Genomic DNA, 18,889 nt, shown 5'->3' on the forward strand with positions numbered 1-18,889 from the left:
ATACGAAGGTTGGCAGGGTTGTTAATGACACTAAACATAGTATGCTACTGCAACCGGATCTAAAAAAGGCAGATTGGTAAGAAATGGCAGCTGAAGTTTAACATTGACAAATGCAAAGTACTGCTTATGGGTAGCTGTAACCCAAGAGAAACATGTCAGCTCTGTTGTACTACACTCAGGTAGGTGGAGAATGAAGAAGACCTGGGAGTAATTGTGGAGCCAGATATGAAGTTTTCTGACAGTGCAGACGAGCTGCCAGAGCAGGTCATGGAGTTTTGTCAATGATATATAGGAATTTTGCTAGCAGAGACAAGGAGGTGATTATCCCTTTGTATAAGGCAATGGTGAGGCCACACCTTGAGTACTGTATAGAGGTCTGGAGGCCTCATTTTAGGAAGGATGTAGAGTTGCTAGTACGAGTACAGAGAAGGGAAACAAGATTGGTGAGAGGATCAAAGGGGGGGTGCTTATGAAGTTTTAAGTTCTGCAAGTTGCAGCATCTGGTGACTAGGCACCTGTGAGGTGATCTGATTGAGGTGTATACGGCTTGAGCAGACTCAGTGCTGATGGAATACTTCCGCTCCCTCAGACTAAGAACTTGAGGGGCCATAGATTGAAATTGAGGAAAGACAGTTGTAGAATAATTGTGTGGAAGTTTGCGTTTATCCAGTGGGTAGTTGATTGCTGGAACAGACTTCCATCTGTTGTTGTAGAAGTTGATAGCTTAAATAAATTTAAGGCTGAACTAGGCAAACATTTGGAGTGACTGGATGGGTGAAATGGGAAGGTTATTTTTATTTATTTATTATTTAATTTTTTTTTTGGCTGATGCTGAATAAGCTTACTTTCTTGCATCATATGCCTCAGCTAATGCTATTACAAAATTTGGATTATATGTATTACACAAAGTTCGTTTTCACCTTGTCAAAAATAAATATTGTTATTTTGTACATTTAATACAAATCTTGGCACAGTTATTTGATTATTGCTTCTGGCCACCTCGTTCCCTACTTACCGAAGAATGGCACTGACTTATTAGAATTTACTTTTGTTTAAACAAACCAATTTATAGTCATCACAACTTAAGTGCACTCCGAAAAACATCGTTGTGAAAGTTGAGATGTTAAATTAACAAAAAAATAAAAGCAGTTTTTCTAAGTTGTTTACATACACTCCCTCACGCTCAACAGGAAAAGCTCAATTGCAATTGTTACCCCAGTTCAAAGAGTCGTTTGCTACAATATAATATATTTTTTGTGCTTTTTTATGTTAGCTAATGTCATTTTTGGGACTTGTCTTTAAATTAATTTAAAGTTTGTTTATGTTAAGTCTCATCCAGTAGTGTTATGGTGACAAAACGTAAACTTACAGAATTAACCCTGGAAATTAAACTGAAAATCAAATTATACAAGAGGCCAATAGTATGGAAAGATGCAAAATGGATATTGCAAAGGAATACAACATCCCTTTATCTACAAAACTGAAAAACTGGAAAAAACGTAAGTGCGTGATACTGGAGCAGCAATAAAAAAACAAAAAAAAAATACAAGGAACTAATTCCTGAGTCAAAACACAAGGAAATTAGATGCACGCAACAAATGTGTACATCTAATTTGCGAAATCAGGAATGATTTTGCAAGAAGGGGCAAATTATCTAGCTCAGCAACATGGAATTAGCGACTTCAAATGCAGCAGTGGCTGGCTCCAAAGATTTAAAGACAGGAATAACTTGGTTTTGCGAAATGTTTGTGATGTGTCTGGATTTGTCAACAAAGAAAAGGCTACAGACTTGTCTTGTTCTGGACAGTCCATTCTTAAAAATATGAGACAAAAGATATTTTTAATCTTGACAAGACAGGTTTATTTTGCTGATGAACAAAACTTATGCTGTTTGAGAAGTCTTGTCATGATGGAAAATTAAGTGAACAAAGACACTGTTCTGTTATGCTGCAATTCAGATTATTAGCTATGTGGTGCAAGGAAGCCTGAGGCTTATGCTGCACCACCAAAAAAAAATTCCCCAGTTACCCTGAGAGAGAGAGAGAGAGAGAGAGAGAGAGAGAGAGAGAGAGAGAAGAATGATGATATCCAGCTCAGGACCCTGGATGTGCCAAGCCCATACTCAAATTATGAGACCCTGGGTAAACCATGCCCACTTGTGATTGGTAAGTTTGCCAAGCCAAGAGGTTTTAAAGAAGTTAACCAACTTCCCTGTGATTATGTGGCCAATAGAAGTGCTTGGCTTACTCAAAATTTTCAGTCTTGGTTATAAAAGGGACGGAAGAATGGTTTCAGAAAAAAAAAAAGGAACATTTTGACTATTCTAGAATCTAAATCGTTGTACACCATATTCTGCCTAGACACTTAAGTTGACAGCTGTTGTTTTTACCTATTACCACTGTTGTTTCTATTACCACCAATTGTATGCATCCACTGGATCAAGGCATTATTTATAACCATAAGAGTGCATTTAGAGCTTACCTGATAGGGTACTTGAACCTCAACATAGGAGGGAGGGAACAATTTGCAGCCAAATTGGAGTGTCTTGGATGCTATCTGTAATCTTATTATTGCTTGGGACAGTATTGCACCAAGTGTAATAATCAACTGCTTCACAAAGAATGGCTTTGGAGAGAATATCATCAAAAAACATGTTCCAGAAGACGAATGTGATAGCAACATTGAGGAATGGGGTAATTTGTTAGGCGAATTTGAAGAGTTTGTGAAGGTATATGATAGTTTCTACCACAGCAATGCAGCACCAAGCAAAATGATGATGTTTTTGTTACCAGAGTGTGCGCACACACTGCCATCTAAAAAAAAAAGATGCTGAAAATGCATTGAGCATAACAGAGAATGCGTTGGCCTGCAGTAACATTAATAAAGAAACAACTATTGCATTTGATAATGTCTGTGCAGTAGTTGAAAATGCATATAGGACTGTGCAAAGAACATTGGATTCTTTCTTTAATTTATCAAAAAGTTAATGGTTTATATATATATATCCTTTTATATTAAAATTAATTCTTTTTACTGTGTTACTAAAATATTTGTACTGTGCAATATTTTCATTTACATTAATTGCTTTTCTCTTAGTTTATCTTACAAATAAAATAATCTTTTAAAAGTGTTATTCCTATTACTGCATTGTCAGACAAGGCTTTTGTTTTTATTATTTTATTTTATTAATTTATATTAATATATTTTTGATACTATTATTATTTATTATTATTACTAGATACATAGTATGTGCCAAAAAAAAAAAAAATGGTAAAATTTTGACACTTTTGAAGGACCTCGTTACTACAAACCTTATTATTACAAAACATGAAAATTTAGGTCCCTTGAACTTTGTATTAACGAGATTCAGCTGTATACTGATTGGGAATGAAATCATGTGTCTTCTCAAACTGGTGTTTCTTTTCATTATATACTGCCAGCCATTTTTTTCCCTCTCTCCCTTTTTTATTTTCTTTCAGTTTTGCATGTTGGATGACAATTTTATCTAAAAACTGTTATTTAACAATGTCTTTTATGTCTTCAGTTTGTTATAAGGACAGCCCAGAATGAGGTCCACATTCTTTTAGCAATTTTTTTTTTTTAACTTATTTTTCATTGTATCATATTCTTTATTGATCATCCTCCTTCATTAATATGGCATTTGAGGGTAAATTCTCACTAATGCTGTGTTAATGAATATATCGAAGTTATTCCATTGTTCATTAATGTATACAACTTAATGTCTATGTATATAGTAGGCATCAGTATAGTATAAATAGGATATCTTTGGTCGACATTATATATTGTGATGCACTATTTTCTATTAGAAGAAAAATGGCCAAATACCTCTATGTTGGCCTGCACTATTTAATCAAATTTTTTAAAACATAGATATATCCTGAATACACCAAATTGAAAATGTGCCAAGATTCTTGATTATCCTTCATTCCTCTCCTCCATATAACCACTTACCAGGAAACTATCTTTATGAGCCGACCGGGCTAGCCGAGTGGGTAAAGTACCTGCCCGGCAACCCAAAGGTCGCGGGTTCGATTCCCGCCTCGGGCTTGGATCAAAGTACTGCAAAAACCTTGGGAGGTGCAATATGGCCACAGAAGCCGATGCACCAACAACTACCAAATCAAAAATCTATCTTTATGAGGTGCATATTGGAAGTAATCTCCCTTTACCCCCCCCCCCCCCCCCCACTGATTTAGTATTAATATTGGCCGACGATAAAAGAATGCAAGTTATACATCAGCAAAAAAGAAAAGCCAATACATCCCATATCATCTGCCCATCCCCCTCTTGAATTACATTGTTTAAAAAGCATTCTGTTGCTTGCCTGCAGCTAAGTTCTTCTGAAGATGCATTTCATGGGCTGTTCTGAAGTTAAAAACAATGACTTTTTCATTCGAAGAACAGTAAACTATCATAAGTTTGTTTACAAGCACTTTCAACACGTGAACACGACAGAAAAACTGTCAGAAAACAGCATATTGTGCTCTTGAAATCGTTAAATAAATTTCATGAATCTCCCCCCTTATAACAGAACACTAACACTAATCTGTGTTTCTGAAATTTTTTTATTCACAAAACCAGTGCAGTTCACACTGAATGTCACAAGTCTTTAAAATGATAAGACCAATATCACCCTCTGATGTGAGCAGTTTTTCAAACAAAAGTTACAACTATTTATCTACTGACTTCTCCTGTTAAGTAATTACAATTGTTCAATCTGTTCTATTGTATATTTTCCCACTCCTGCATTACCCTATTATGATATGAACAGTATTATCTTTTGAGAGGTTACATACTAACTTGTGATTATTATTATTTTATTTTTTGTTTAACCCCTCCCTCCTCTTTTCTGAAATTACTCAGATTTTATTGATAGAAATAGTATCACCAGTTTTTAAAAACTGATTTTTATCAGTTATTACTAATTACACTTTTCAGTTAAAGTGTAATCAGCAATAAATAAAACAGTAGCATTTTAACATTTTAAAAAGTGGCCTCTACCAAACTGATGCAGATAGGCAGGTTAATGCTGCTAATTGATAGTAGTTTAGTTTTATACTTACAGATTTATTTCTGTGGTTGTTCATTTATAGAATGTGTGTTTTCTTTCAGGTTTGCACTTCTGTAAAGCTTGATATTTATAATAGTAGCAATTTTTATTTGTAATATTGTAGTTTATATTTGTATAATATGTTTAACCAGCAGTTCAGAAATAGGCATTAGATTTTGTTGGGTGAACACTTACATATTCTGTTTCATCCTTGACAGCGGCGCCTCCGTAGCCAGGTGGGAAGGAGCAGCAGTGCGTAGCACACGCTTCTTGATTAGACCGGGGTTCGAGCCCGTCACCACCAAATATGGAGGATGCGGAAAGGTCAGGGAATGACCACCGCATATCCCGGAGCAATATGGCCTTAGTTGCTAATGCTCCTAAAAACCAAACAACAACAATTCATCCTTGACAGCATTTTAATGCTACTTAAAATAAATTCCACTTGGTGTTTGCCAAAATATAAAGTTCTATTGTAAAATTGAAAATATTTAAAGTTAATGATACAAGTTTAACACCTTCCTCTTTTAATAGGAAATCATCCTAAACAGTTGGCAATAATACTTTTAATATTTATTATAGAAAGTTTAATTGGAAATTATGGTTTTAATTATATATGTATTTATTTTATTGCTATTTATCTTTTCTTTTGTAGCCATAACAACAGAAAAAACTAATATTCTACTAAGGTACCTTCATCAACAATGGGATAAGAAGGTAACTGTGACCCTTAAGCTAAGTTGCTGTATCTGAATTATAAATAAAATATTACACGAGTTTTTAGTTAAAGTTACTTCACAGAATATTTTGCATGCAGTTGCAGTCCCCATATTGTTGATAATTTTATATCATGTATGTAGATTATTTTGATGTTGGGATATTTCAGGTTAAATCAGAAGTATCATTTTCAACCTTAGCATAGCTCCTCTTATGAATTTTTATAATTTGAAAGATTTCAGAAGCTCATTATTTTTCTGTTTGCTGACATTTACATTAAAAAAAAAAAAAAAAAAGAATTAGATAATATGAGCCAGAGCTATAATGCTCAGTACGTTCTACGTTGATATCCTTGTTGTTGCTTAGGGGCTTTATGGCGCAAGGACAGCAAAGGCCATAATGCACCTAACTATGGCGATGTTAAATACATAGTTCTATCTGTATAGATGTTATTCAAGTTTATATCGTGTTGTATAGTTTTATCTGTGTGAGGAAATCAAAAATTTTGGTCACATGTGGTGTGTCTGCTAGTAAGTCAGAAATACTGAGAGAGGTGTTCGTCGTGGGAAATGAGATAAACATAGCTTGTCGCTCAGTACTGTACTTGGGACAATCAATAAGTAGATGGTGGACAGTGAGCTGAGTGTTGCAGTTTGTACACAGTGGTGGGTCAGTGGCTGCAAGCAAATAAAGATGTGTCAGGTGTGTGTGGCCTATCTTTAATCGGGCTAATACGACTTCATGTCGGTTCTCACGTATACTAGATCTCCATGGTTTTAGATCTTTTTTTATGCAAAGTAGCTTATTGTTGGCTTGATTCTGCCAGATATGTTGCCATTGTTCAAGGCATCATTTATTTATAATGTACTTATAGTCAGATGTAGGAGTAGTGAAGGATTGTTCTATAGGATCGGTAGCAGTTTTGGCAGCTAGGTCGGCCTGTTCGTTTCCCGAAATGCCAGCGTGACCAGGGATCCAGCATAACAGAACTTGTTTCTTCTGGTTTAATTTAGTCAGAGTATTCCAGATCTGTCTAAGTAAGAGGTTATCATTTTTTTGTATTGTGTTGTATAGCTTGGATAGCACTAATGGAGTCAGTATAAATAATGCTGTGCAGTCTAGTTCTTAAGAGCATGTAATTTAAGTCTATGTGGATAGCACAGCGTTCTGCAGTATAGCTGCTACATTCAGTGGGGAGTTTTTTGGACAAAGTGATGTTAGGAAATACTGCTGCTGCACCAACATGCTTTTCAGTTTTAGATCATCTGTGTAGATCGGTATGTACTGGCCGTGCTGGGTTCTCAGTGTGGTATTGTACAGTATTTGTAGCATGCTCTGTTGGGACATGGTGTGTTTTACCCAAGCTCTGAATGAAAAGTCACATGGCGGTATATGATACATCCATGGCGGGACTGCATGAGAGGCAGTAGGCTGTATCTTACTCAGGTCAATTTGCCAGTCAGCTTGTAGTGAGCGAAGACTTATCCCGGTTGGTGGGTTTATAGATGGGTAAGCTCTATAAAGGTTTTCCCATTTAGGATAGAAAACAAGTGGGGTGGTTTGGATGCCCTTTGAGTTTTGCGGCATAATTTAATAAAAGCATTTGTCTGCGTAGCTGTAAGGGTGTTTCATGCGCTTCGGTATATAGGCTCTGAACCGGTGATGTAGTACGCCCCCAGTGCAAGATGAAGAGTGCTGTGGTGTACAGGATCAAGCCTGTACACCACAGGCTGTAAAGCTAGACCAAGCGCTTTATGCGCTTGGTCTAGCAGAGCTATATACAACAGAACCATAATCCAGACATGACTGTATTAGTGCACGGTAGAGATTTAGCAGCGTGTAATGGTCAGCTCCCCACGTTGTGCCCGATTGACCTCTTAAAATGTCAAGCTTTTTAAGACAGTTAGTCCGGAGCATTTTTATATGATCAAGGAAAGTGAGTTTTTGGTCAAATCAAACCCAGAAAGCAAACACTAGGGACCACTGGCATGACTTGATTTTCTAGTCTAAGTTCCGGATGTTGGTGTAGGTTACGCTTCCTACAGAAGTGTATCCCAACTGTTTTTTGGTGTGAGAGACGAGATGAATAATCAAGAAGGTTGGAGTTCGGATTCTGCCTAAGTCAGTCGACTTCTTGCTCCATTTTTGCCCTGGAAGGGAGACCTTTTCCCCTCCAGGTTACTGGCCCGCCATGTGGAGGCAGGAGCAGTGCCACCTTTGTGACCAAGCGGTAGTGGGTTAGTAGTAATATGCAAAAGAAAAAAGAAAGAAGGTTACTTTTCCTCCTGTTCAAGTCAAGTGATTTCTTTACTGTAGCTTATTTAATTGTTTGTTAGTGTAACGCTGTAAATAAAGAAGACTATTTTATTTATTCAAGAGAGTGCAAATTCATTGGCAAAGACACTTGATCACAAAATTGCTTGGCACCTGGGACCTACGTTGATATCAATATTTGAAAAATAATAATAAGAGAAGTTTACCTCAATATAGTACATAGAACACTTCCGTGTGATACTCTCCACAAATTAAGACGAAAAAATCAAAAAACTTACATTAGAGTAACAAATAATTTAAAAAATAATTAAAACTCAATTTTACGCAATAAAACGCAATTTAATGCAATTAAAAATAAGAAATAATTAAAAGAATTTAACGAAAAAATTGCAAAACTATTTTCCTTCCTGAAGCTGACAACGCTTTTCGACCATATGTCGTGATCACAGGAATGAAAATTACCGAATAGGGGTGAGTATTAAGCTTAAATGATTGACAAATTATGTCGATTATTTGTCTATGCGCGTAAAAGCCCACGAATCATAGATGACATATGGCCGACGAACATTAACAGAATTTCCGTGTAATTTAATTTCTACGGTTTCTGCAGTTATTAGTCGTGTATAATTATGTTGGACACTAAGTATTTTGTCCTCGTTAAATGAAAGTTTTTTTCGTTAACAGCGTGAACGAGAAGCACGAACTGAGGCCGCATGTTGATTAACACGAATATTCAAAAGAAAACGCGTTGAACCTTGGTAAGATGAGTTGCAATCACTGCAAGAAATGTTGTATACCAGGTCATTAATTTCTGTTGCGAACGAGGAAAGGACCGAGTGATTGTTCAGTATAGTGTGTAATTTCCGTATTGGCTTGGCCACAATTTTAAATTCGGTATCTTTTAAAGAATCTGTTAAGCTGTTTGTGCCACTGTTCAACCTATGGGACAGAAATAAAATATTTTTTGATATTACTGTTGTTGGTTGGTGTAGTATTTTATCCTATCCTTAGCTTGTACCCTAATTTGGTTTATTGTAGCAAGGGGATAACCCCTGTTTAAGAATCTGCTGGTTAATATTTGGATTTCTGAGCCCAAAGCAGATTCAGTCGTTGAATATTTGTAGACATTTAGAAATTGATTAAAGATAATCAATCTTTTGTAGGTGATCGGGTGATAGCTGTTATAATGTAGAAGCATACTGGTGTTTGTAGTTTTTCGATAGATGTTAAATTGGATTTTATTCAAGTCCCGAGTAAGCGTGAAATTTAGAAAATTTAATGACTTTGTATCCATATCCTCCCTTTCTAATGTAAATTTGAGTCTAGAATGAATATTATTAAACGAATGTAAAATGTCTTGGATAGTACTACCTCAGTACCTTGGATAGTACTATATCAGATAAATACCTCCCATAGTACAGTCGGTCCTTGTATAACACGTGTTTACATTACACGAATTCGATCATACACGATTTATAAATAGGGGAACGATATCTTATATAACACGAACCGAATTCGCTTATGCACGATTCGCCTTCGTGTTTACAAGAAATGGCAGTCGAACGCGGAATCACCCCAACTGAACGCAACACGATAGGACTGAAGAAGATTCTGAAAATGTATTTATGTGTTTTATTTTATGTGTTACATTTCACCATAATAACGTAAAAACCCACACAATTCCAGGTATCAATAATTTTCAATTGCAATTAGATCGAGTTTATGACCAGTTTATAACAGATTCCACTAGCAGAAACGCAACTGGAAATTGTTTTTATTGTTTTATGGTAGTAACCCCCAGAAATGTGCTTTAGTAAAATGTGAGGTGTTAATAGTGTATCTCGGCCTTTACGGAGTTGTTTATTCAGTTGCTACATGCGCGCAGCTTTGTTTATGTGTATTAAGGGTGCCTCCTCGTTTTGTAATTGTGCTTTAAAAATGAGTAAAATACTTAAAAGGTGTGAAAAGAAAGCTTCCTGGCGAAGACACTGCAGATTCAGAGAGAAAAGAAAAAAAAAAAGCAATATCGATAAACAGAGGCGGACTGGATCAAAAATTCTTACCCGGGAAAATTTATGGTGGCCTCATACTATGGTTTATGGCCAAAATCACACCGGCCTACGGCCCACCGGGGTTTCCCCGATAAGGCTTATGGACAGTCCGCCTCTGTCGATAGAGAAAAAAAATATGAAATTGTGAAACGCTTTGAGCGAAATGAAAGACCATGTGATATTGCACGTGCTACAGACCTAAATGAGGCAATGCCGAAAATTACAAAGAATGCGGAGAAAATAAAAACAACTTTCATAGCAGGAACAAAGTGTAATTAAAATCCATTAGATTAAGACATAAGAATTGGAAGAGATGGAACGGCTGTCTTTTCTATCTGTTTTTCGATTTTCTATCTGTTTGGATAGAAAATCAAACAAAAAACAAGTTTGCTTACGATAGAAGCAAAAGCATTAGCAATATTTTATTACGTAATAGTCGTAATAAAATACGTAAGCATTTTATTACGACTTACGTATTATAATTTATACTTACGTATTATAAAATATGTATTTTATTACGACTATTTTATTTAATATAATCAATTTTTACGAATAAAATACGTATTTTATTCGTAAAAAATACTTTTTTAGTATTAAAAAATACTAAAAATACTTTATTATAATATAATAAATAATAAAAAGATAAATATTTTTTATTATTTATTATATTATAATAAAAATATTATATTATTTTTTATTACGTATTTTAATCATTATAAAATACTTACGTATTTTATAACGATTAAAATTACCCGATTATTTATTGTGTTTGGTAATGTTTTGGTTCCAAATGTGTGTTCAATCTTGGGTGGTCGGCACCTAACCCCACTTTTCCCATAGGGCCTGTTGTTTATATTGCACGATTTTGCATTGCACGAGGGTTTCTAGGAACACAACTATCGTGCTATACGAGGACAGACTGTATGTGATATGGGGTCGAAAAGGCATTAAATGTATATGCTCAATCGTTGAGAGATATATCTCTGATATTAAGCCGCTCAGGCTCAATCGCATTGGCAAACCAAAAAGTTGTTTTTTGTCTCGAACTTTGTCTCGAAAGGTGATATAGTTGGCCTCAACCAACAGTTTAATTAAGTGAAAAATTTCCTTAATAGGAAGCTTTGTATAATTAATTGGTATCGAGTTATTATTTAACATATCCCAAATAATATCTAATGTGTATTCAATGTTTACATTCATATATAATGAGGTAACATCTAGTGAGAATAAATTGTCATTATTGCCAAGTCTACAGTCCTTAAGGTTATTAAATAATGTATCGTAGTTCTTAATCCCAAATTATATCGCCTGTCTAAAGGGTTTTATAATGCTATATACATCTGTGGCCAAGGATGAAAATGCCGAGTTTCTTTAGGAAACAATAGGCTGAATAGGAAATCCAGTCTTGTGTTATATTACCTTACTGAAAAGTGCAGGAATATTGTATGTTCTGGCCTTCAATTCCTTTAACTGAGCCATAGTAATGTAGTCGTTTTTTCAATACTTGTTTAACGTTTAACTGTATTGATTGACTAAATTAGTAGTAGTAGTAGTGGCATGTGATGCAAGAAAGCAAGTGTATGAGTTTATGCAGCATCAGCCAAAAAAAAAAAATCATGCATTCCCTCCAAATGCCTGTCCAGTTCCTCCTTAAATTTATTCAACCTATCAACTTCCACAACGACAGATGGAAGTTTGTTCCAGCAATTAACCACCCGCTGGCTAAAGGCAAATTTCCACACATCTATTCTACATCTGTCCTTTCTTAATTTGAATTTATGCCTCCTTGGTTCGTAATCTGAGCAAGTGAAGGTTCCCACCAGAATTCAGCGTGCTCAACCCATTCAAAGCCTTATACACCTCAGTCAGATCACCGCGCAGGTGCCTAGTCTCCAGCCACTGCAATTTGCAGAACTCAAGCCTCTCTTGGTAAGAGGATCGAGGATCCCTTCATTCCTCTCACCAATCTTGTTGCCCTTGCCTGTACATGCTCAAACAAATCTAAATCCTTCCTAAAATGAGGCCTCCATATCTGTACGCAGTACTCAAGGTGTGGCCTGACCATTGCCTTACACAGAGGGACAATCACCTCCTTTTTCCTGCTAGCAAAATTCCTATATATCATTCACAAAACCCCATGACCTGCCCTGGCAGCCTGTCTCCCCAACACCAAACCCTGTGGGACTCCACTAATAACATTAGTCCACGAAGAGCAGCACCCATTGATTACCACCCTCTGTCTTCTCCAACTTAACCATCCTTTTATCCATTGTAGCAACTTAATAATAAATAAAATTGATAAATAGTGCCAGGTCTACTTCAAGATTATTATTATTATTCATATGGTGCAAGGAAGCCTGAGGCTTATGCTGCACCAGGCAAAAAAAATTTGAGTACCCTGAGAGAGAGAGAGAGAGAGAGAGAGAGAGAGAGAGAGAGAGAGAGAGAGAGAGAGAGAGAGAGAGAGAGAAGTAGAAGGGAATCACCAAAAAAGAGAAGAATGATATATAATTGGATAGATCCCATGAGCCACAGGTGCTTTTAGCTTCAGCAATTTCTTTTCCACTTTCTTCTCAGTTATCTCAAAATCATTTAGCTCACGGTTATATAACTTGGTTAATGTCTGGTATTCCATCCCTAAAAACGTCTTGAGTAAATGTAGATGCAAAATATTTATTTATTTTGTCAGCAACCTGAACAGGATCATCAATAGTTATGCTATTCATGTGTAGTGGACCAACATGATTCATTCCTTTATTTTAATTGTTATCATATGTAAAAAATTTTATGCTACATTTCTCTTCATTCTTAGCCAAAGACTTATAATGTGCTCTAGCTTGCCTGACCTTCTTCGTGACTTGATTGCAGATTAGTTTGTACTTGCTGTAGGTTTTGTCTCATGCTAATTTGTAATCATCCCGTGTATTTTTCTTCCCTGCCACAAGTCTCATCAGTTCATCTGATATTCATTTAGTTTGTCAGATGAACAGGTAGTTGATAGCATCTTAGTTGGTAAATTGTAAAGATATGAGTTCCAAATGGGGTGTTACTTACAGTTTGGGTGGCCAGTATCCTGTTTCAGGGTGATAATCACTAAGAGTGCATCTGAGCCTTCTTGCATGTACATAGACTGGGTTTATTTTTGGGCCAAACAGACCTCAAGATAAACCCAGACATCTGGATTATAATCTTCTCCTTGAAGCATGCCATCGCAGATCTCCGAATTCAAAGGAAAACAAAATCCAGTAGTTAACACACATATGGACTTGGGAGCAGTCTGACAGAAAGCTAGGTACCACCATCACATTGAAGCAGCACAACTTAAAATGCTCAGAATGTGCTAGATAATGAAACAACACCTTTTATGTATGTGTGATGAGACAGTCACAAGAAAATATATTCACTCTCTCTTCTATGCTGCTATTCTGTATGCTGAGAAATTTGGGCATCGGCAGTCCCATCAACTTTAAAACTGCTCTATGCAGTGGAGTACTGGTCAAATGTAACTGCCTCATCAGAAGAGGACATGAAGCAGTTGCATGAAAAAGTTGATGAGATCAGAATATAAGCTGCACCCATGATGTTCTGAAATGTTACTTCCAAATCTAATACACGGGAGGTCCGTGCATGGAGAACCTCAATCTCGGAAGTAGTCTTAGAGCACACACCCCTTCCTGGAAGCCCATAACAGACTATCTCACCGACAGGTTTCTATCTTTTGAATAACTGTCAGGAGTGCAGAAAGTGGATAGAGACTTTTTCAGTTTGCCACTAACAGTATATATCAGAGAAATGTTCTCATGTTGTTTAGAAATGCCCCTCCCACCAGCATCATTCCTCTGTAGTTGTGTCACTAATTGTACAGAACTCAGTCTACTGAAGTATATCTTTTACCTCTTTTACCTTGTTTTTTTTTCCCTCCTTTTTTGTAATGACAAGATGACATTTACTCAGTATATCTGTTTGATCCTTGAACTTGGGAAGGAGCTTGTAGATTTGTGTCAACCAGACTCTCCTTTCTTGTTAGCCATTCATTCTTATAACAGTGAAACTCAACTTTTGTGATACATATTGATGAAACCTAAGAAAGCAGTTGAAAACTGCTTTCTTAGGTTTGGTCAGTAAGTACCACTTATCGTGTGTGTGTGTGTGTGTGTGTGTAATACAAATGAATTAAAACTGTTGAAATAGTGAGAAGATAAAATACATTGGATATGTCAAATGCACTAAAGTGCACAAAGCAGCAGAAAAGGATGCAAATGTATATATATTTCTATATTGCAATAAATATGAGTTACATGACAGCCAAAAGCAAAGATAGCCAAAATGTGAATAAAAGAAATAAACAAAAAATTAATTAAAATGGTGACCTGTAAAATTTTACAGGTTACCATTTTTTAACTATTTTTCACTTATTTCCCCCACTCACACCTTGGCCATCTCTGCTTTTGGCTATTTTTGCTTTTGGCTGTCCTGCAACTCACACTTACCACAATATATATACACTGTGCTGCCACTTTATTAGATACACCCCTGTTGTGCACATAAATGGTTTGTCCCACAGTGTTGCAAGTCACATGACCACAGTTGTGGATATAAATGCAGCAGAACAACCTTTCTAGTATCAGTTAAGCATACAAACCGTAGCAAGAATGGGGAAAAGGAGTGATCTAACAGACTTCAAATGTGGCATGTAGTAGGTGCAAATGTGCTGGACAAAGCAGCTCTGAAACAGCAGTTTTCCTGAACTTTTCATGCACCACAGTTTCAAGGGTGTATTGAGAATGGTGCAACGAACAGAAAACATCCTCTCAATGGCACTCCTGTGGAAGAAAATTGCTTGTTGATGAGAGAGGTCAGAGGAGGAGTGCTAGAATTGTGCAAGCAAACAAATGGGCCACAATGCCGCACATCATGTCAGAACACAACCTTGGTGCGCAAAACAAAATATTGCAACGGACCACTAGTCACACTTTGTTGCGAATGGGCTACAGCTGATGACCACATTGCGTATCTTTGTTATCAATGAAGCATGCCTCCTGTGGGCATAGAAACACCAGCACTGGACTATCAAGGATTGGAAAACAGTTGCTTGGTCTGATGAGTCGAAGTTTCTGGTGCATCATATTGATGGAAGGCTCAGAATTTGGCGAAAACAACATGAATCCATGGATCTGTCATGTCTGACGACTACTGTGCAAGGTGGTGGGGGGGGCAGTGTTATGGTGTGGAGAATGTTTTCTTGGCACATATTGGGTCCATTGATACCCATAGATTCACATCTGAATGCCACATCGTACCTAAACATTGTTGCTGACCAAGTGCATCCGTTCATGTTGACAGTTTACCCTTAGTCAGATGGCTACTTCCAGCACAATAATGCACCGGTGCACAAATCCCGAATCACCATGGAATGGTTCCAGGAACATGACAATGACTTTTCTTTGCTTCAGTGGCCCGCTCAGTCCATGGATCTCAATCCTATTGAACATCTTTGGAATGAGCTCGAAAGGGCTGTTCGCTGCAGGCCTACACCACTGTTGAATCTCAAGGAACTGCATGACACATTCATGTCTGCATTGTACTCCATTTCTGCACATTTTCAGCATCTTGTTCAATCCATGCCTTAGCGAATTCAAGCTGTTTTGAAGGCTAAAGGAGGCTCAACATGCTACTAGCTAGGTGTACCTAATAAAGTGACAGCACAGTGTATATATATATATATATATATATATGTCTGTGTGTATATACTGGGTGGTTATAAAATAAGTTTCCCTATTCAGGAGACCCTAGTGTCAAAACAGTTAAGAGTTAGCGCTGTGAAAATCGGTGGGTATGTCATTTAGGGTACGGGGAAGTGATTTGTAGAAGGGAAAAAAAATTTAAAATTTCCGCTACCAGGGGAAACGGTGCTGTACATACATAAAAGTTGTCATTTACTTCAAGACACACCTGCTTACGCAAATGACTTCCTGTTAGATAAAAGCAGAAAGGCGCCAATGCACTGTCAATAATCATTATGACTCTTATAAAACAGGAACATGCTCTTTCAGTAAAACTGTTCTACCAGAATAATAGTAATACTAAATGCAGCGCTACATGAATATTAGAAACTGAAAGATTTGCATAAAGGACCTTTGACGTTAGTGGGACTTCGAAACCTAATAAAGAAATGAAGCAACCGGGGAGTTAGGTGTAATTCCAGGCAGGGGATAACCACATATCGCAGCGCTTTTCAACTCAGGGCACACTAAGTAAGGTGCTAAAATTATCAAGGCACGCCATCAGTTTTTTAAGGAGAGATTTTATCATTTAAAAAAAAAAAAAAAAAAATGCATATTAAGATTGTGTTTAAAAGTTCAATAGCAAAAATTCTAATTATTGTGTTATTTTTTAAAATAATATTGGTCTGGATTTCAAAAGATTTATTTTTAAAATTTATGTTCATATTTGTTATTATTCCAATTATTAAAATAAGATATCATAAATAAGATAAGTGGAGATATCTGAAACAACTGATTATAACTTATTAATATACAGCAGTACCCTGCATAGCACTGATAATTGGTACCGAAACTGTTCCGTGTTATGTGAAACCGTGCTGATTGAGTTATAATGGGTTTTAATTGAATGCATACCAAAGAAACAGTCTATAAACAAATTATAATAAATCCAAATACAATGTGCTTGATAGCCAATTAAAAGGATTTGAAATAAAAGAATATTGCAAAAATTTTATTAATGAAAAGGCACCATCATGAGATAAGAAAAAAGCTTTGTTTATTTAGGTATTTCAATAATGAAGTCTGAAGTTCTCTTTTTCTCAGTGTACAGGTCTTCGTAGCATCAAATCCCATCTTGTAAAATTTGCCACAACTTGATGCTACATTCAACATTCGGATCTCTATTCATAATCGCCTCACGGGCCATGTCAGCTCCCCGAAAAACTTTCTCCAGTTCTTTTGTTAAATTCTTTTGATGCCACTTCAGAATTGTTTTCCTCTTCTTCATATGCAGTTTGCTCATCAATTTCAATGAGAGTTGCATCATCTAAGTCATTTGCATGCGAGTCAGTTCAGTCTTGTACATTGGCAGTGTCCAAAGTTTCGAACCCCAAATCTTTTCCTATCTTCACAATGTCTTCGGAAATTGTCTGAACTTGCAATTCAAAACCAGTGAAATCATTTGCCAAATGGGGCAAAACATGCTGCCATATTCAAGCATGTTGTTCACAGTGATTTCTAGCCAAGATGCAGATATTTTCGATCGCATTTGTGATGTTATAATTTTTTCCAAAATGTTTGTAAAGATAACGATCTCACTCCTGTTGAAGCTTGAATCGCTTGGGAAAAAGTTCACTGCATATGCCTTCAATGTAGCAATTGCACCTTGATCCATGGGTTGTAAGAGAGACATTGTGTTAGGTTGAAGAAAGCATATTTTTATATTTTCATTGAGATCAGAAATTTCAGGTGGACGGCATGGTGCATTGTCTAAAGGCAAAAAAATTTTGAACTCCATCCCTTCATCTTTGCAGTAACATTCAACCATCTGACAAGAATAATTTGTGAACCATTCTGTAAACAATGCTTTTTACGCAACCCTTTAAGAGCTCTTGGGTTTTCTGCTCTGAACAAGAGTAGAGGCTTTAATTTAAAATCCCCAGATGAGTTTCCACCCAACAATAGTGTTAAATGATCTTTTGATGCTTTATATCCAGATTGGGCCTTTTCATTTTCAGCTAAAAAAAATTCGTGAGGGCATTTTTTTCCAGAACAGTCCAGTTTTGTCAACGTTGAAAATTTATTCGCCCTTGTAGTCACCTTCCTCAGTGATGTCTTTCAATTCACTGGGAAATCTTGCAGCAGCATCTTTGTTTGCACTTGCACATTCACCTGAGATACGAACATTGTGGAGCCCAACACTGTTTTTAAATCAGAAAAACCAATGACGACTGGCTGTAAATATTTCTTTAGTCTCCTCCTCTATTTTCTTTTTCCTTCAGCGTGTTATAACGCCTCATGGCTTTCGCTTGAACGATGTTTTGATTCAAAGGACATTCCATATTAATCAATAGCAAACACATTCCATATTAATCAATAGCAAACTTCTTTGCTTAGTTATAACTTTCATGTGAGATGCCGTAGAAATTCCCTACTCTTTATACTGATCCTTCTTTCGAATAATCATTCAAAATGATGCTTCATTCATTACATTTTCACGCGCGATTTTAGCATACATTGCACCATCTTGATGGCACTTGATAATATCAAGTTTTTTTTTCTAATGTAAGCCATTTACATTTAGTAGCTGCATCGGTTTCATTACTTTTCCTTTTTTGACTCATTGTTTCGTATTTAAAGGGCTAAAAAATAAATTGTGAAATAAAAAGTTTGAAAAGCTATTACCTTGTCTCGTCAGGATGGAACACTGAACACTGTTGCCGCTGACTGCCTGAGGAGAACTGTTGGCACATGTGCATGTGAGACAATAGAATTGGCACCACAGCATATATATTTATATCAGTAATAAAAAAGAAAGTTAATAATTATAACGACTGTAACTAATATTTATGGGTCAATGCAGTTGCAGAGCAATCATGCATTACAACCATAATGTGTATAAAATATTAAAGATAATAGAAAATAATAGAAAAAGTAAATCAATCAAATAATACCGTTCAGGGATTTAAGAAAACGGGCAAAAAAAAAAATTGCTTTTTACCTACAGTCCAGATGAGTTCAACTGGGGCCAACCACCCAGACTGAAGGCAAAA

At 36.4% G+C, this 18,889-nt stretch overlaps 1 protein-coding gene across 1 annotated transcript in view; it reads left to right on the forward strand.

Moving 5' to 3' along the window:
- Positions 1–18,889, forward strand: part of LOC150089272 (DET1- and DDB1-associated protein 1) — a 177,011-nt gene that overhangs the window by 107,065 nt on the left and 51,057 nt on the right. Inside the window, exon 4 of the mRNA XM_090368456.1 lies at positions 5,727–5,788. Coding sequence (XP_090224582.1) covers positions 5,727–5,788 — 62 coding nt within the window. The remainder of the gene's footprint in view (positions 1–5,726; positions 5,789–18,889) is intronic.

This window comes from Mastigoproctus giganteus, chromosome 2, assembly GCF_048544385.1.
Source record: "Mastigoproctus giganteus isolate SK-2022 chromosome 2, ASM4854438v1, whole genome shotgun sequence".
NCBI classification, from domain to species: Eukaryota; Metazoa; Arthropoda; class Arachnida; order Uropygi; family Thelyphonidae; genus Mastigoproctus; species Mastigoproctus giganteus.